The following is a 20,262-nucleotide window of genomic DNA, read 5'->3' as shown; positions in this document are numbered from 1 at the left end:
TAGTAAATCATCATGTAGCTGCTCAAAATCAATTTGCAAGATGAGCTACTTAAAAATCAAGCAGAACATAAAGATAACTATGCCCCAGAAAAGAATTAGTTAAAGTGGGATTTAAGTTAGCCACGAACAGCAGCCTTTAATTTTTGGCTCAATCTATTGTGAAGCAATGATAATTTTGAAGCTGCATATCAAGGAGAGGAATATGTAGATTTCAGGAATAAAAGGAAAAAAAATAAGGGACTATACTCAAGCTGGCCCCAGTGCTTCAAGGGATGACCACACTGAGCTAAACACTCAAACTGATCTTAAATTGTATTAATCTGAAGATCATTTGCTGTCTCTCCCAATTTTCAGTGTTAGGAAATCTTTGAAGTAGAAACTTCAGATTTCTTATTTTTACCATTTTTGTAGCATTACAAATATCTCTCTTACAGATTTTACATAAACTATGTTCCAGTTATGGCCTGCCCAAATGCTCAAACTAAATGCATTTTTCTCTTTTTGGACTACAGTGGATATAGTCTAGACAACAACCAGAGCACATCTGTATCAGAGCTAACAGACTATTGTAGCTTGATAACAGTGGCATTGGCTAGCCACCCAAGTACAATTCGTGTGGGACTGAAGAGGATCTTTGCTACACAGTTATATTTAGTGAGTTCAGTCACAGGTATGATCATATGTACTCTCCCGGTAGCAGTGTAGATGTATCCTGTATATCAAGGCCATTCAAGAAGCAAGGAAAGAACAGAAAAACATTGTTAATATGCATCTCATTGATCGATTCTTTAGTCCTCAGGGCAGTGTAAATCAGAAGTTCAACACTACTGGGACCTCCAGAAGCTAATTTTACAATAAAACAGAAGAGTCTACAATGCTGTGGTACATATCTGAGCTACATAAAGGGTCCTCCATGAAAATTACAGCCATATGGAAGCAGAGTTGAAAAGATTTAAGTTCATACAAGAGACAGACAAATTCACCAGGTAACATATCTGGTGTTTGGTTTCTATGATTATACAGTGAGAATTCTTATAGCTCTTAGAGCAGGGTTATTCAACATGTGGTCTGTGGGCTGCATGCGGCCCACAGCCTGTTTGTTTACGGCCTGCAGTGCAGTTTGGGTTTATGCAGGGCTCAACACGTTGTCCATGGGTGGGAGCCAAAACAAAAAAATAGTCAATATAATGGTCTTCTGTTGATACGCGTTTTAGTAGTTAAATTCCTAGACTGGTATTGCTCATTAAAAGTGCTGTCATATGGGTGAAAATCAGGTAAATATTGCATTAATATCAGCAGAACTGATTTAAATGGGGCCTGCATGTTGTGTAGTCTTGCCTTAATCTTTGTACTCATGCCCGTCAGTGTGAAAGAAACTATTTGCATGTATATGCAATCACACTTCAGCTGCAATCCTTGGCATGTGCTGTGAGTATCATTGTGGCCCCCAGAGTTTCCAAAGTTGAAAAGTTTTGTCTTAGAGGGAACATCTCTTCTGTGTTTTAAAACCTGCAACAAGTGAGGCTCAGAGCCCAGGTCTATGAATAAGGTCTCACTACTGCACCAACAGCAGCAGCCTAGGTACTGCAGCTCAGGTTCTGAAGTTCTACTCCCCATTCTGGGATTCAAAGGCTTAGTCAAAATGTCTACATTACTCATTTTAGCACCACAATGCAAGCTTAAGTTTGCAGACCTGGGCTCTGAGCCTTGCTTAGGATTTTAAAATGCAGTGTAGACAAACACTTTATTTACAAGACACTGAACAAACATTAGAGTAATGAATATTAATTATTCAAATGGATTGTACCAAACCCTTTACAATTCTATGATTTGTAAAGGTTTTGCACCCTAAACATTTATATGAGGACTACTTTTAGAACTTTAGAAGCATAAGTATTTTCTGTTCCATCTTATGGACTTCAATATAGCATAACTTTTCTATTCTGTTATGCTGACAATAAAAAAATGGTTACCAACGTATTCATTAACTATTTGTGTTGCATATGTTCATTTCACTCTGTGCAAGTAGCCTGTGCATAGCTGTTTTCAACTTTTTCCTGAGTGATAGCTGTCAGAGCGCGTCAAGCACTCTCTGCTGTAGTATGCCCTTTGAGCAGAAATAAGGGCAGAGCTATCCCTGACTCACCCGGTCCCACAGTTCATTCTTGCCAGAATCTCCACTGCAGAGGAGTAGAGGGTGGCATTGTAACAGGCATGTGCAACACACTTTTAAGAGCTACAGGTGCAAAACAAGTTAATGATCCTTTTTTGTTCCAGTGATTGCACATGTACATTTCATTATCAGTGACTTACAATTGCTCCTCATCATCATTTGAGTTAAGCTTTGGTAAATAAATTGCTTTGCTGGTATGAAAGTTATACATCCCCCCGTGAAATAATTTTTGGGTAAGTACACAGAGAAAACTTATTAAAAGGAAGTTTTACATGGGTGAGGGGATGAGCACAAGTGCACATCGTTCATCTATCTTCCTACTAGCACTGACGGCCACCAAAAATACTATATTCATTGAAAGATGCTGTAAGGACCAAGCATCTAGAGGATTAAATGGAGGTCTCGTAAGCTTTGACAATACAAACTTCAAGTCCCATAGGTGAACAGGATCTTGCACGTGAGGGTATAACTGCTTCACACGTTTTTAAAAAAATCTTAACATCCTTTTAGAAAATACAGAAATCATCAACCTGAGGATTGAAAGCTGAGAGAGTTCTAACAAAGTCCACATAGCAGCTAACAGGCAACTCTTGTTTTAGGTGTAAGAGAGCATTCAAGATATGCTAGATCAAAGAATTTGTCAGCAAGATTCCAAAGTGTTCTGACAAGACAGAATTGTTTTCACTTTGTCAAGTAGAGAGAGATACTATTTAAAAGCACATCCCAAATCTCTTTAGAGCAACTCTCTTCTTGAAAGTTTAGCTTTGAAGAACCCAGGCCATTAAACGAAGAGCCTGTGCATGTGGGTAGAATCACTGACCTTGAGAAATTAATGAAAGCAATATCAGAGCTTTTACTGAAAGAAAAGAGTGGGGAATGAGTGCTTCTGAAACCAAGATAGGACTATACATAAAGACTAAAGCAAATCCTGTGATTTTTAGCAACACTCTGGAAGGAGTGGAATGGGTGGAAGAAACAGAAGATTGTCCATCTAGGATTGCGAGAAAATGTCTGAGGGAACTTTAAGGGAGCATGTGCCAACACTTCCTGTGGTTCTTATTACACAGACATCAGCAGATGGAGTTCTCCAGAGCTAGAAAATTCACATGGCTATATTTGGATGTACAGACTACTCATTGTAATTTAAATAATCTGCTAAGGTGGTCTGCATGCTCCTTCTGCACCCAATAAAGTAAGAGACTCCGGGGTCAACCTAACTGGCAACACAAAAATCTCAGAGTTAGACTGTCGTACAGCAGACTTGGGACAAGGAGATCCTTCCCAGCCTGTTGAGGTGGAACACTGCCATTGTGTTTTCTGTGAGAATGAGCAAGATTTTCCACATGATATGCGGTGGTAGAGGCAAAGACTTTGCCTATCCTAGTGCCAGAGTCAACATTGCCTCCTTACCCAATCTACTCAATTCTCCATTTTGCTTTTTGGTGGGCTTCAGAACCAAAGATCTTCCTCTTCCATGGAAGCCTAATAATTCTTCCTCAGCACTTGATCATAACCGGTTCCAGGACTCTGCCAACACTGGCAGAACACTTGTCAATGAACCTAAAGAAATGGGTCTTTTCTGAGCATGAAAGCTCCAATGCTAGTGTCATAGTAGCTTCCATCAAAAGAAACTTTAGCTTGGCATCTGTCTTTTTGGTCCTATGCTTGAAGTTCTTATAAATCTGAAAATGGTCTAACATGCAAGAATCATCCAGGCATGCAGGGCACTCAGATGATATCTTGCAGCAAAAGTAACCAGTGTTAAAGCATAGTAATTAATACTCCAAGTAAGGGAATTGTCTCCCGTCATTTGAAGTGGGCTGTGCCCACGAAAGCTAATGATACCCTCTATATTTTTTGTTAGTCTATAAAGTGCTACCAGACCATTAGTTGTTTTGTAATTTATCCTGTACAGACTAACTCGGCTACCCCCGAAGCTTCTGGGGAAAAAAAAATGTTAAACGATCAACACTATAAAAATGGGTAATGACCTAGAAAAAGTAAGGCTCAGAAAATCTGTTAAAGCAAGACCAACTGATCCAGCAGCCACCCTGTGTAGTAAAAACGAAATGAGGGAGATTGGGGCAGCTCTGCCTTTTTATGCCAGCTCACAGAAGCACAAGGTGGCAGAGTGCACTTGAGCCACTCCAATTGGGGGGGGGGGGGGACTTTCCAACCATCATGCACAGGGTGCACACATGCCAAGAATGGAATGCATATGTGCAATCACTGGAAAAACCACTTTTTCAATCTTTTTCCAGACTTGAGAACTTGTGCCCCAAATTTCATCAGAGGAGTTTTTAATTTGTTTAAGTGTAATCGCATTCTGTTTTGGGATGTTTATAACGAAGTCATTATAAAAATTATAGCACCACTGCTTATGACGCAGCAATTAAACTTCATACTAGAAAATGCTGCAAACCTAACAGAGCTCCAGATAACCTGGCAAGGTACAGTAAAATAATGGTAGTTTACATCAAAGATTAAGTTAAATTTCCAACGTTAAATATCACAATACATTGCAGCAGGTAATGCTTTGAGGTAGGTTGGGAGCTTTCTAGAATTAATACAAAGTCAGTCTCACGGGACTTCTCCAAGAGCCTAGAGAGGAACGTTAGCAAAGTGTATAAACAACTGAAGACACAAAAAAAATTGAAATTTATTATTCCGTTAACACAACAGCTTACCACACTTCTTACTCTTATCTGGGGGACATCAGCCATTACACAGCACAGGAGCAAAGGCATTATGTATTTTGCTATTCTTGCAATATATACACAGCTATACGCTGCAGTTTAATTAGTAAAAGGCAAAAATAACAAGCATTCAGGATCTTCTGCTGTCAGCTTTTGTAGTGTACTTTTTACATTTTTGTCCATACCAATAGAGAGGCATAGCTTTATGCCCTTGATCCATGAATGGTCATTTCAGATTTTGGACAAATTATTGACATTTTATTAAAAAGAACAAAAAATAATAGCATTATGGAACAGATATGCAGTTTGTTACCTGGAACAAAGTTTAAAGGTAATCTTCTAGGTGAAACTGCTCTGGGATGTCTTTTACTAACTTCTTCATAAATCTGAAGCCTTTCTTCTAAAGTGCCTATCATCAGTAAATATAACAGATGTAAGAAACACTGAAGAAAAAAATCTATTTTTTCATTACATTCTTTTTTTAAAAATGCATTACTTTTAATCTTTACTTTAAATTAGATAAACCTATCAGAAGGTACAGATTTAGTTACAGCACCGCAAAAATTTACACTAAGTTTCCATTTAATCATATACACTATCTAAAGAAGGTAGTATATTGCAATCTTTTACATATATAATATAGTAACAACATAAGACAGGGTCTTCGTAAATAAACAGTGTAATTATGTTGTGCTGCTAACCTGAGAGAGATCGTGTTTATTTTCTTACAACTACATACTGTGCAATCCCATTTACAAAACAGTACTTCAATATTTGGAAATAATGGATGCAAACATGTCAATACAAATCCACTTAGGACAACTTCTTTAAGAACCACCATTTAACCATTGAAAAGTATTTTAAAATATATAAATGAATCTTAGCACAAAAGTGGCAGCAATGAAAGTTACCTAATACTATGTAAGCACTTAGCATAAGAACTGTCATTACACCAAGTTTAAGAAGTTTTGTTTTCTTTAGACTTTCTTCCCACTCCTCCCCTTTCCCCCATAATATGCTTTGGAGCTCCAATGTGGTCAAAACTTTAAAACAAACTCATCTATTGGTTTTGAAATGTTATTTTCACTTTCATAAGTGAATTTAAGTTGAAAACTCAAATTACTTAGTAAACTTATGCAATACTGGAAAGATCAAGGCTATAGCATGAAAAATGCTCAGTAGTTAAACGTGGACATGTGTTTCATCTGAAATAGTCACGTCTCAGATTGATGGCGGTGGTGGGGAAATAGATATATGTACACAAACACACACACACGCACGCACGCTACCCACTGGCTCCAGGGTATACATAATTCTAAGAGTAATAAATTAAAATTGGAACTAAAGCATATAAAAACCCTATATAAAGTCACAGGTTGGAGCTCCAGAACTTACCATGGGGGAGGAAATAGTCCTAAGACCACCTAAAAAAAATAAAGTAGCATTATTGTTTTATAATTAGCACAGTAGGATTTGTGTGAAATGTACATTATATATACACATTTGTTCTTCATTAATAATTATAAAATGTGAGTTTCAAAATGCTTCAGATAGTAACCATTAATATCGTCAACCTCTTAACTAGTGTAATCTTTTAGGTCAGGGTTCTTAACTCGCAGGTCACTTGTGGCCCAGTTAGCACAGAGCTGGCGCCCCCATGACATCCTCAGGGCCATACAGGTGGAGTGTGAGGGGTTTTTTATATGTAGTCATATGACAGAGGGGCCAGTTAACTGGTAAGCTTCATGCTTACTGGTATATTGTTTAACATCCCTATTCTGGGCCCTTTAAAAGGCTGCTCAAGTGTTGGGAGGTGTTAAGGGCTGGCTGGAAAAAGCTAGCTCCTACTCATGCCCCATCCACTTGAGGTTCTGCCTCTGAGGGAAGGAGGGGGGATGCAGAGTGGAGGTGCAGCCCCTCCTCTGTTGTACAGATGTTTTTAGTAAGTTTCTAATTGAGTAAATCTGACCACAAAGTGTTATATTTAGAAGATACACAAATATTTCCATCTGAATTTGGGATGTTCAATTTCAAATTGTAACATTCTGCCAAAACACCAATTGTTAAAATACCAATTAGGAAATTAAGTACATTACAGCATTACTTACTAGGTTGTATGGCTTTTTCCAAGCCTTCATAATAATACCAGTTTTCTGCATTCCGATCAATTAATTCTTTATATACTTCCCCAGCTTCTTTTAATCTTCCCAATTTCAACAACATTTCTCCTACAACAATAAATTCAACATCAGCTTGAGTTAAATGAAAGTATATTTATGAATTGAGGTTAAATATTCAAAACTGGGCACCTGAAACTAGCCCCATTAGCCATATTTAGACTAGGGATGCAAGCGACTAGTTGCGTCAACTACTCACTTTGCCGCCCTCCCACTGCCTCTGTATCAAAGCAGGGAAAGGGAAGCAGAGCAGGTGCTGGGGGAAACTGCTTAAAAGCCGGTTCCCCACAGGATCATCTCCACAGTGCAGAGGTGTGGAGGACAGGGGAGGCTGCTGCGAAGCAGCCTCTGCCAGCAGCTGGCCTTAGGCTTGCTGCAAACAGAGGCTGTTCACCATCCCACAGACAGGGGGCTGCTGCCAAGCAGCCTCTGTTCACAGCCAGCCCAGGCCACAGCAGACAGGAATTGCTTCGCAGCAGCAGCCTCTGTCCTCACAGTGTCTCAGCCTAGACAGGACCTGCCGGACCTGGTTCTTACTACATTTAGAATGAAGAGGTACAGCGGTCCGGGACCCGGCATAAACTGGGACTGCTCAGTTCCAGCTTGCGCTGGCTCTGGGACCTAGTCCTGCTATGGCTTACAAACAAAAGGAGAGGCCACTGTGGCTAACAGACAGGAAGTAAAGTTGCAGTTTACCTACGGAGTACTTGGCAATGTCTGTCAGGTCCCAAACACTTTGTAAACAGTGGCTATGTAGTTATTTCTGACAAATGAATTTGAGTGCAGACAGACAGACAGATAGGGTTTCTCCTACAATTACAGAATATGGCCAGAGTGAACCCCCTGAACAGAGGACAGTGGATGCGATGGTACGGTCACGGAATGGATACTAAATGCTGTCATTACAGGGGGAAAAAAAATCTCTAATACAACTTTATTTTGGCCAAACACCCAGGAGTAAGTCAGGCAGCATCACACACACTACATCCAGTAACATCCTGCCAGCCCTGGGCACCGGCAAATGCTGAGCTGCAAGAGGTGCAGGCTCCAATGGAGTTGCTGCCTCGGGCAGTGTGAGGGGCTCAGCTAAATCCAGTCAGCCCCACAGGATGAAGTGTTATGGATGACAGCGCCTGGCACTGGCTGCAGCTGTTGCTGCTGCCACCGTCACCACTGTGGCTCCTAGCCAGGCTAGGGCTTTAAGGAAGAGGCAGCCCCTGAAGTGAGGCATGCACAGGACCAGTCCTGGGCAGAGACATCTCTCTCTGGCACTGTGCAATAGCCAATCGTCTCACTTGTCAGTGCACTACATCACCCTTCCTCATCTGCTATGAAAATTTTAGAAACATCACAATGTAATGATAGAGGTCCATAAAATCATGAGTTGTGTGGAAAAAGTGAATAAGGAAAAGTTATTTGCTCATTCCCATAACGTAAGAACTAGAGGGTCACCAAATGAAATTAATAGGTAGGTATAAAAACAAACAAAAGAAAGGTTTTTCTTCATACAGCGCATGGTTGGCCTGTGGAACTCCTTGACAGAGGAGGTTGTGAACACCAGGACTTTAACAGGGTTCAAGAAAGAATTAGATAAATTCATGGAGGTTAGGTCCATCAATAGCTATTAACCAGGATGGGTAGGAATGGTGTCCCTAATCTCTGTCGGAAGCTGGAAATGGGTGACAAGAGAAGGATTGCTTGAAGATTCCCTGTCCTGTTCACTCCCTCTGGAGCATCTGGCATTGGCCACTGACAGAAGACAGGATACCTGGGCTAGATAGGCCTTTGATCTGACCCAGTATTGCTGTTCTTATGTGGCTCTGCAGTTTAAATGTAGTAGGAGCCAGGCAGCCTGTGTGCCCAGCTCCTACTACATATAAACTGCAGAGGCACAGAGGGGGTAGCTCCTGGAGCTGGCAGGAGCCAGGACAGAGTACCTCCCCTTATCAACTAATAGTGCAGTTGATACAATTTGAATTGACTACACAATTAGTCAATTACATGCTTCTTAACATCCTTAATGTAGACATTAACAAAAAAGAAGTGGCGGCTGATTTTCAGAGAGGTTTCTCAATCCAGAAATCCCACTTAGTGACTCTCCCTACAATGACCTTGCAGGGATTTGAGAGGATTCAAGCATTCTGAAACATAAAATTGTTTTTGTTTAGATGCCTATATTTAGTTTTATGACACTTATCCAGATATGAAAAAATTAAACTTAATGGGTTTTTATTAGCTAGCCCAAACAGGCATTTCAAACTCCATGTAAGCGATACTGATGAAGCCTCAAGTTCACAATTTAACAGTGTCATACTCAGAAAATCAGAGTTAAAGTTCTCAGAAACTTCACCTCTATTTCCTTTTGTAGATACCTTACAACAGGATTTATGAGTGTTTATGCCAATCCCCCACACACATCCTATCTCCACATGATGGATGATCTCTTAAGGAGCTGTTGCCTACTGGCACAAATTAGAGCAACCACCTTGGTTAAAGATAAAAGGCCTATCCTATAGTTGGCAACTAACTTTTCACATCAAAACATCCTTGCTCCCACCACCTACCCTACGTCTTCTCCAAGGTCCCACCCCACTCATTCCTCAATCCATCATGGGCTCTGAGAGGGAATTTGGTGCATAAGGGGGCTCAACGCTGGGGAAAGGGACTGGAGTGTGGGCTCTGCCCAGGTGGTGCTCTCTTAGGCAGCTCCCAGTCAGTGGTGTAGCGCAACTAAGGCATGGCTGCCACTCCAGGAAGTGGCTGGCACATCCCTGAGTCCATGGAGTGAAAAGGGGCAGGGGAGTCTGCTTTCTTTTGGATACCATACCTGCAGCTCCCACTGGCCCAAGTTCCTAGACTTTTAGGCAGCCTAAAATCTCCCTAGTTTTGCTTGTCACCTCAGAGATGAGTCCAATTCCAGGAGACTCCTGGCAAAACCAGGAGAGCTGGCAAACCAAACGCATCCGTTGGCAGGTATGCAGAAAAGCACAGGCAATAGAATAGTCAAAAATACTCTTCCCTTTTGTTTGGCAACAGGCAGTCAATGGGGTTACTGTGAAAGAGCTGCAGCATGCTCAGAGTGCTCCCAGCTCATAGCTGTAGCCACAAAATGGATTCAAAGCACTTCAGTTAAACTGTCCAGGACATACCTCAAGGAACATATTTTCAAGACCATCTGGTCACTATCAGAGTTAATTTTGATAGACATCTTACCAAATCTACTATATATTTGAGTGCGCGCACATCTGCCTGGGTGTCCGCCTGTAAATCTTTTTGTTCAAGAACTTGTCCTAACAGTAAGTCCTAGGACCACTAAGTTTGGCATGCAGTTTACTCTTCTAACTTAAGCAAGGTCAGAGTTTGGTTGTGCCAGGACAATGGGACATGCATGAAAAAGGAGGGGTGTGATAGCAGGGAGTTATATTTATGAATGACCACAAGGAGACAGCAAGCACCCCAGCCTCTGCACCACCCATCTTCTCTCCTGATTTTTGCACCTACCATACCCTGCCCTGATCCCCCCCAACCTTACTCCCTGCCCTGATCCCCCACAAGGACCCAGGCAACATTGACTAAATCCTCTAGTTAAGGGATATTTTAAATCAGTTTGTCACACAGTTGCATTATTCAGAACCTCAGCAGTCCACGTTTTTAAAGAACCCTTATGCATAAATTTTAACTGAACAATGAATATTTACTTCTGCTAAAAACATCATGCTAATACAAAGGCATTGATGTATTTAAAAAAAAGAAACCTCAACCTGATGCTCCCAGCATGAAGCCAACATTTCTATATGCACAGGGTATTAGATTTCTTGGTTGCTGGACTAAGTAGATGAGTGGGTTATCAGTTTTAATCTACCATACACAGACTAGTGGCCTGTCTTTTATATCAGAAGGCTACTGACACAGAGAATAAGGAATGCTATTCAATTCCATAGCAAAACAATGCTGCCCCTCAGCCCCACCCGTTGTGTGGCACTAACAATTCCACTTTGTCAAAGTAACTTATTGAGAATATACCAATTAAAGATCTGAAATGTACTCATAAAACAAATATCTGAATAATTTAGAATCTCCATATACCCCTCACTTTGAGATCATGTTTAGATATAAAGCCACTAGACAATTCTGGTTTGGTACAAGGTGGGTAGGAAGAGGAAAAAGATTTACCTTTGATTTCTTCTACAACAAGCTTGTCACATATTTGCTTCTCATAAGTTTCTATATGTTCTAAAGACTCTTGAAATAAATCTGCCTCTCTCATCACCTGGTTCTGGTATAGGATTAGTTCACTATATTCATAGTCTATTTTATTTGGAGGAATCTGTAAAAGACAGATTTAATTAGCATACAGCATGCCTCTTATAACTAGGCTGTGTGCAATTGTACATACTGCACTCAAAGTTTCAGTGAATAGATGACACTGAGTTGTAGACCTCACAATGAATTTAGAATGCAAAATTCACAAGATGTCAACTGAAGCTGTAGATACTGGGTGCCCCCACCACTATAGAGGAGTTAGTGCATACGACTACACTTTAAACAAAACAAAAAAACGTACTCACCTTCTCCTTCCTCTCTCCCAACTCCTTTTCAAACAGTGGAAGAAGATTTAAAATAACCCTCATGAACTCTGGAAATTATCAGGTTATAATCTATTACCTTGAAAACCGCTACCATCAGAATTAAGGATATAAGTGACTAGTCCACTACTGATAAGCTTTTGCTTATCGGATAGTCATGCAGTGACTCGTCTAGTCGCTTCTCCCCCTCTTGCTGCCTCTATCAGAGGTGGGGTAGAGGGGGGAGAAACAGGCACCGGTGCAGGGAGGAACCGGCTTAAAAAACAGGTCCCCCCCATAGCATAGTCCCCAGGGGAGGCAGAGTTACAGCAGGAAAATGGTGTGAGCAGGGACTCAAGCAGTCCCTGCTCACCCTGTGCTCCCTGCAGCATCCCACCCCCCCGGGGGGGGGGGGGAGGGGGCAGAATGTTTGAGCCAGTGCTGGGGGCAGCCAGCTTAAAAGCCGGTTCCCCCCAGCACCATCTCCAGGGTGCCACCTGCCCTTCCCCCCCCCCCCCCCCCGCTGCCTCTATCAGAGGCAGGAGGGGGGGCCAACAGGGGCTGCTGGACTCAGCACACACATGGACCGAGCAATCCTGGCTCGTGCTGGATGCTGAGTCATCCATTCTGCTCCTGCAGCAGCAGCAGCACAGAGCTCTTACTTAAAGGGAATCTCTTCAGAACTTGTCTCTCACCAACAGAAGTTCATCCAATAAAAGATGTTCTCTCCCCCACCTTGTCTCCCTATTCCTTAGTCTCACACACCTTAATTCAGGGGAAAGCAAGATATAGCCCATGGGCTGGATCTGACCCATCAAGGCTTTTGATCCAACTCCTACCCACCCCTGCAGCAGAGATCAGTGTTGATCAAAACAGCTAGCTGCTCTGCATTGTTCTCTGTGCTACAAGGAGAAGGGCGAGAAGGAGAGGCTTCAGCACACTGCTCATCATCCAGCAAAATCTTCCAACTCCCATTGGCCTTTTCTGATCAATAGTGGTGAGATTTTTGCTGGGGGCAAGGGCAGTCCATGAAGCCTTTTCCTCTCCCCCCCCCCTTTCTGGCAGCACAGAGAGCCACATGCACAGCCAACAGTCTGGGGCTGCTGTGGGGGAATCCTACCTGAGAGTGCTGCTGGCCAGGAGCTACTTAGGTAAGCACCCCCCCAGCCAGAGCCTGCATCTGGTACCCCTCCCCAACTCCCTCCCAGACCCTCTCCAAGCCAGAAACCTCCTCCTGCATCCATGCCGCCTCCCCAATCCCCTGCCACAGATCAGAGCCAAACCCTCTGTACACTCTTCCCCCTGGCTCAAGGTCACAACTCATCCCCCCTGACCTTCCAGCCCCTCCTACACTCCTCCCCCAGGCCAGAACCTGCTCCTGCACCCATACCCCCTACCAGATCCTGCATCCCAATCCCCTGCCCCCGATCACAGCCTGCTCCTTCACCCAAACTCCCTCAGACCCCACACCCTCTCCTGTAACCTTGGTTACCAATCCTCAGCTCCCTTCTGCACCTAACCTCCAACCACACCAACAGCCCCTCCATAGAAAAGTGCAGCCCTTGACCACTTACCAAAATTTTGGTATGCACCCTTGCCCCCCCCCCAATCAAAAATTATTGCCCAGCTCTTCCGTAACTCCTCTCAGTCATTCCACATGCAATAAGTACTCCTCAACTTTAAACGTCACAATAGAAGTATCAGTATCTGTGGAACAAAAAGTTTGACAGAGGAATAGCTACCAGTGCAATTCATGGCTGAAATAGGTCCCAAGATGCCAAATTAAAAAACAAGACTGTACAAACAACCATTTCTTCTGTTCAATATTTGCAGTAATTCAAATTCTAACTTATCTGAGTAGAATTATTATGAAACGATGTATTTACCTGTTGAGTTTTTCTAAACTCCTCCAGTAGTTTTAAAGCCATATCATAATCTTTTAACAAATGATATGCAATAGCATAGCCAATCCATGAAGCCCGTTGTGTTGGACGCAGCTGAAGTAACTGATACCTTGTCTCCTTTAATAAAAAGTAAAGTTATTTCAATGAAGATGATCTAAAATATCTTATAGAATCACTGTGATGGACATCATTACTAGCATTTTACTCTTCATTATCACTGAAAGTTGGACTCTCTTAAAGTACGATGAAATAAATGATAAACATTAAATTTCAATAGGAAATAAAGAATTAATACTGAGCCATTTTTGGCATAAAGTCTAAAATCTATTTTAAAATCAAGGTAAGTGCTCTTGAAATTTAAATGATAAAGCCTAATTGACTTACAATACATAGGCTCCCTAACTGCTTAAGTTGCTTTTGAACGCAAGATAGGCTCTTAAGTCATACAGGCAGTTCAGAACATTTTACCCATCATCTGCATGTCAAAGAAGAATTTGGAATTTTTGCACTCAAGGAACACAAGAGAAATTTCTTTTGCCCTGAGCAAAACAGACCAGAGTGTGGGTACTACTGGATTCTCATATGTGTGTTTTAATACCTCATTAATTTGTAGAGTAAGACCAAAAGATTTTATGCAATTAATATTCTTGTATTCCAAGTACTTAATAGCCTTAAAATTAGATTTAAACATGATTAAGTGGCAGTTTAAAAAGTCTTACAAAACAATTTTCTGTAAAATCTAGTTAAGCAGATAAAGAAACACTTTCAGGCCTTGTCTACACTATGAGATAAGGTTGAATTTGTTAAGGTCCATTTTTAGCACCTAATTTTGTCAAGCCAAAAAAAGGTGCATGTCACCACTGTGCACAAGAATTAGACGTAGTGGGTCCCCAGTAGGATAGCTAGGGTTGCCAGCTGGTTTCAGAAAAAACACCGAACAAAAAAAAGTTTGGAGAAAGTTTGAGGGGGGGACCCCAAGAGTTAAGCAAAAAACAAAAAACCCACCACCACTGTGGCCCCTTTAAAAACCATGTGGTGAGGCTTTTTGGCCCTAACACGCTGCTGGCAGCCACCCACCATCTTGCCTCCGTGTGCCGGGCCAGACAGCTCTCCTGCGGAACCCAGCAAGCACTAGGATTGCCAAGCTGCCTCCGTATTAAGCCGGACAGCCCAGGATTTTCATCTCCTGGCCAGGGTGGGGGGCGTAAATCAGAAAGTACCGGACTTTTGAGGTGTCTGGTATTTTCTGAACTTTTTTTACTGGACAGGAGGCGAAAATACTGGACTGTCCGGTTAAATATCGGACACCTTGCAACCCTAAGGATAGCTACCGACTGACAGCACCACACTGATAGCTATCCCACAGTTCCTGCTGCCCCTTTGCATTCTGGGTTAGGCTCCCAGTGCCTTACGGGACCAAAACAGTGCAGCAGGTGGTTCTGGGTACATGCCATCAACATCCCATAATGCACTCACCTCCTGCCCCTCCCCCCCGTCCCTTCTTCCATTTGAAAGCAACAGTAAACCATCTTTCCTTTTTTTCCTGGTTATCCATGCCGACACCATAGCAAGGCAAGCATGGACCCCATTCAGCAGCAAAGTGCTATAGCAATCATCTTGTGCCTTATGCTCGAGTATATCCACAGCCTATCCAGGGTCCAACAGAGTGAAGAAGGATCTGAGCATCTAAATTAAGCAACTGGCAGATGCTAGCAGTATTTAAGCCTCGACACAGTGTAACACTAGTTCTAGTGTCATAAAACAAGCACAGACTGATGGGACTGCATGGTTATGCAGCTAGGGGACTATCACCAGTGTCCACAACATTTTCACATGCTTAAGGCCACTTTTATGGAAATTCACAAATTTCTCTCTCCAGCCCTGAAGAGCAGCAATGTCAGAATGAGTCCTGTTCTGACAGCTGAGAAGCAAGTAGCAACAGGCCTGTGGAAGCTCGCAACACTTCCGGTGAGTTGGGAATCAATTTGGAGAGGGAAAACCTACAGTGGGGATGTTGTGATCCAAGTAGACAAGTAAATCAATACCCTATGAAAGGTAGCGACTCTGGGAAACGTGCAGGACATAGCAGAGGACTTTGCTGCGATTGGATTCCCTAACTGTGGTGAGGCAATAGAGCGAAAAAGGGCTATGCATTCCATCTATCTCCAGACATTTTAACAAATTATTCTGGGGAGTCCCCGATATATAAGCAGAGTGGCTGCCACAGATCACATCCAATTGCATAAGCCCACTTGTAGCATGATTAAATGTGTCAACTCACCACAAGTGCCCTCCCCACCAGCAGGGCCTCATGGTGGTATGCTCTGTGAAGAGGGGATTGGCTCCAAAGTTATAAAAAGGTCTTGGCTGTCTAAGATTTGATGCTTTGCTCACCTGTTGACAATTTTCCTCTTCCCTCTCTCTCATCCACTATGTTTTACTTTGTTGCCCGAGGCTGTTCCCTGAAAAGTCTCTTGGAAGGAATCCAAGAATAGGGTTGGGACACTGGTCAGGTTCCACCAAGAATCCCATACCACTGCTCATAGAGGCAGAATGTTTCCAGCAATAACCCAAGCCATCTGTTTGCCTCCTTTGTCTTCTGGTGTGCCTACCTGAGCTCTTTATCATCACACAGCACTGCTGGGATTCCCAGGTGTATCCTTTTCCCACCATGCTCTGTGTGATCTTGGCATAGATACAAGTGTTTATTTCACTGTTTAGTAGTTCTGCCTTAACTGATTGTTCTCCCCACACAACAATGAGGTCCAGAATCTTCTGCATGCTCCATGTTAGAACTCATTTGTGACCCTGGGAACTCAGTCAGGAGTGCTGCTGAGGTTTGCTGCCTGCTGTGAGGTCTGCTCACCACACTAGCCAAGCAGGAAATAAAATTGACATTTTCTTGGGCTTTTCCTCTGCTGCAAGTGCTGGTTAGAATGGTCACACTAGGGCACTGTGGGACATCACCCGAAGCGTAAGAATGTTGAATTTCAAAGCACTGCATCTGCTCTGCTCTAAAACTGATCATACAAGGTCAAATTTACCGTTATCCACCTCTCAATTTTCATATTGATCCCCATCTTTTCCAATTTAACCAATACCACCCCATGAGGTACTGTATCAAATGCCTTACTGAAATCAAGGTAGATTAGAACCACTGCATTTCCTTTAACAAATCTGTTAATTTCTCAAAGAAGGAGATCAGGTTGGTTTGGCATGATCTACCTTTTGTAAAACCATGCTGTAATTTGTCCCAATTGCCGTTAACCTCAGTGTCCCTAACTACTTTCTCCTTCAAAATTTTTTCCAAGACCTTGCATACTACAGATGTCAAACTAACAGGCCTGTAGTTACCCGGGTCACTTCCCGTCCCCTTAAAAATAGGAACTATATTAGCAATTCTCCAGTCAAATGGTATAACCCCCGAGTTTAGAGATTCATTAAAAAATTTTACCTAATTTGGCACGGACATTGTACCTCCAATATGATCAGAGTAGTATCCACTCTACCCTTCCTCCTTATGTCCATTCTCCTACCCCCGGCTTTATCCTTTCTTACTTCATTTTCCTCCCTCTCAATGCTAAAATCCGGCATAGAGATTACTGGACACCTCCCAGCTGTCTCCCCCAAATTCCTAGTTTAAAGCTCTCAATCAGTTGTGCCAGCCTCCATCCTAGAAGTGTGTTTCCTTCCCTACTTGGGTGAAGTCCATCCCGAGAGAACAGTCCTCTGTCCGTGAATGCCTCCCAGAGGCCATACATCCCAAAGCCCTCCTTATAGCACCACTGCCTGAGCCATGTATTGAACATCATAATCCTATCGCACCTTAATTGCCCTTCTCTAGGAACAGGCAGAATCCCACTGAACATCACCGGAGCATCGATTTCCTTAAGCGTCCTTCCCTAGCCTGGCATAGTCTCCCTTGATTCATTCCAGCGAGAATCTAGCCGTATCATTTGTTCCTACATGAAGGATGATCAATGGATTCTTTCCTGCTCCCTTTAGGATCCTCTTCAACCTCAGTTCCACATCCATCTCTTGAAGTCAGCAGAGTGGCCTGGGAACGACGACTCATTTTTCAGAAAAATCAACCTACTCCAGCTAAATTCAACCTTAATTGTAGACCAGGCCTAAGTTACCAGTGATCTTCATTATGCCTTATATAATTATGGTATGACAATAAGGCCAGCCAAATCAGATTGCTTTAGAGAGTTTTTCAAAGGTTTTCTGCAGCCCATACCCCTCAAACACAAGCCTTTCCACAGACCACCAGCCAACCATCTATGATGACAAAAATAGATGCAGGCGATGGGGGTCTGTCTGGTAGGTAGGGTGCAGGAGCAGGCTGAGGGTGAGTGTGGAGGGTCTGGGTGGGAGGATGGGTGCAGGATTCAGGGTGTGTGTAGGGGGGGGGGCTAGGCATAAGCAGAATTCAGGAGCAGTGCTAATCTGGCCCCCCTGCCTCCCACCACCCCCAAGCGCCACCCCCTGCTGCTCCCATTGGCTGTGATTCCAGCCAATGGAAGCAGCAAGGAATGCCTCCAGGCAAGTGGTTTCCTGTAAGGCTGTTCCCCCAACCAGGAGGAGGGGGAGTGGCAATATGCAGTTACTTTCTTTTCCCACAAGCTGGATCCAAGCCTGTGAGGCTCCCCACAACCCCGCAGTGACAAGCCAGTGTTCCAGCTTCAAAGGGGGGGAGGCTGCAGGGCTAGAGTGCCAGCACAAGCTCCCTGCTGCAGGGGAGGGTGTGGCCCAAGCCCATGGCCCACTTGTAAAACAGTGGAGGACCACTAGTTTTCCATGGACCACACTTTAAGAACCACTGCCATAAAGAGTTCTGCAGGCTTTGAAAGAAGAGCCCATTAAATTTTCAGCAATTTCTATTATTCCTACTTTTTCCTATTGTTCAAGACTCTCTCCCCCCTACATAAGCACAAACTCTCCACCTTATAGAAGTCACATACTTTGAAGGAAAACAGTAATGCCTCAGTGGATCTATAAACGCACCATGTTTTACCGTTTGTTTTTTGTTCAAACCAGAGTGTTTCTACCAGGGCAAATTATCTCCATCGGGTTATATAAAAATATATAAGACCTAAAAATAGAAAAATTTCTACTTTAAATTCCAATGAAAGCTTTTTTTTTAAAAAAAAATATAGCATTTTCCCTTCAGCACTTGCAAACCAAGGATCATAGCTCTGTGCTCCCAACTAGCATTCCTTGTAAGCTGTGCCCACGAAAGCTCATGATACCACCTACATGTTTTGTTAGTCTTTAAAGTGCTACCAGGCTATTTGTTGGTTTTTAAGTTTATAAAAGCGAAAGACTAGACTGTCATAAGAGCAGATCTTTTCACTGTCAAGTTGAAAGTAAAACAGTGAAGAACTAAATCAGATTTTTTCTTCAATTTTATCTTAGTATTTTGAATTAGCAGCTGCCCTTTTAATCTTATTCTAAATTTCATACATTTAATTTTTATTAAACACCCAAAGCTCATATTCTATATTAATGCTGTCAAGCAATCCAAGCGGCTGCAACAGGATTGGATGAGCTATGGCAAACTTACCTATTATTAATCACCTAAAAATAAGTGTAACAAAATTGACAGGGTGGTCAAACTAGCCCTACAAGCTAAAAAAATAAAAAAGTTAGTACAAGCTTACAGAAATTGCATCACAATTAGGTCAAAGACATTTTTACAGGTTGTATGAGGCATACATATTGAATAAAATCTTTTATCCGGTGGTTGAAATCTTGGCTACTAAATGAGTAATGATACCTTAACCTCTTTCTGCGAAAATTTATCCCAATACATTTGAAGCCTCAGGGCAGTCATTTTCACCAATAAAACTGTGGAGTCAGTGCTCAGGGTGATGCCTGTGGGTAGAGCCCCTCAACCAGGAGTGGGACCTGCTGCTGGCTGCTTCAACAGGTAATGCAGTACACAGTGACAAGGCAGGCAGGATGTCTGCCTTATGACTATTTTCTTCCACTATTTGATCTGAGGAAGTGGGTCTGGCCCACGAAAGCTCATCATCTAATAAACCATCTTGTTAGTCTTTAAAGTGCTACATTGTCCTACATTTTGCTTCAGCTACCCCAGACTAACACGGCTACATTTCTATCACTAGTCATCTGGTCACTCTACAGCAAGGCAAACCAGTGTCTAACATTCTGTGACCAAGGTCAGGGTTATGATCCGTACTTTGAAAACCACTGTTGTACTGGATTCATCCCCTTCTGACAAAAGGGCATAGGGATTCCAAGGATGGCAGTTTATAAAACATACCAAACATACTGAAGCCTTAACAGGATCCTATAACATCAACTCCTCAGAAGAATCCTATCGTGTATGGAAGCAATGCTAACAAGTCTCTGCAGTCACCAAATCAGGGTTAACTTGATGTCAAAGGTAGATAGTAAGACTGGAACAGTGGGGGAAGAGGCTTCTTGTGGCTTTAACCACACCTTCAAAATTGTTGCTCGCCTAGAGAACTAGACTGTCTATATTTGGGATAGCGTTTGTCATTTCTGCTAAGTACCATAATGCTGCTGCGGTGTGTACTGAGGGGGTCAGGATTACCGGGGAAGATTATACCTCCCCAGGTGACTCTTTGGCATAGGTACATAAGAATACATTGTGAGTATTTAAGGGAATGTAAAGAGTTGACTGTATGTACCATGAATAATTTGAGGCCCACAAAAGGTAAGTCCTACCTCCCTAGAGAAGCCCAAGAGGTTCAGCCA

The 20,262-nt window shown here is 42.6% G+C and overlaps 1 protein-coding gene across 7 annotated transcripts in view; it reads right to left on the bottom strand.

The window, feature by feature from the left end:
* The window catches only part of NAA16 (N-alpha-acetyltransferase 16, NatA auxiliary subunit), a 107,752-nt gene that overhangs the window by 53,984 nt on the left and 33,506 nt on the right, over nucleotides 1-20,262 (bottom strand). For 6 of the 7 annotated variants that reach the window (XM_006124386.5, XM_006124387.5, XM_075918938.2 and 3 more), the window contains 4 exons: nucleotides 13,498-13,632; nucleotides 11,220-11,373; nucleotides 6,978-7,097; nucleotides 5,183-5,278 (listed from right to left, as the gene is read on the bottom strand). In XM_006124386.5, the coding sequence (XP_006124448.3) occupies nucleotides 5,183-5,278; nucleotides 6,978-7,097; nucleotides 11,220-11,373; nucleotides 13,498-13,632 (505 nt within the window). Of the gene's footprint in view, nucleotides 1-5,182; nucleotides 5,279-6,977; nucleotides 7,098-11,219; nucleotides 11,374-13,497; nucleotides 13,633-18,522; nucleotides 20,254-20,262 lie in introns of those variants that run through there. The other variant, XM_075918941.2, reaches the window with a different exon arrangement.

The sequence above is a fragment of the Pelodiscus sinensis genome, chromosome 1 (genome assembly GCF_052426305.1).
Source record: "Pelodiscus sinensis isolate ZL-2025 chromosome 1, ASM5242630v1, whole genome shotgun sequence".
NCBI classification, from domain to species: domain Eukaryota; kingdom Metazoa; phylum Chordata; order Testudines; family Trionychidae; genus Pelodiscus; species Pelodiscus sinensis.
Note: the sequence above shows the minus strand (reverse complement) of the source record. Positions and strands in the feature narration are given on the sequence as shown.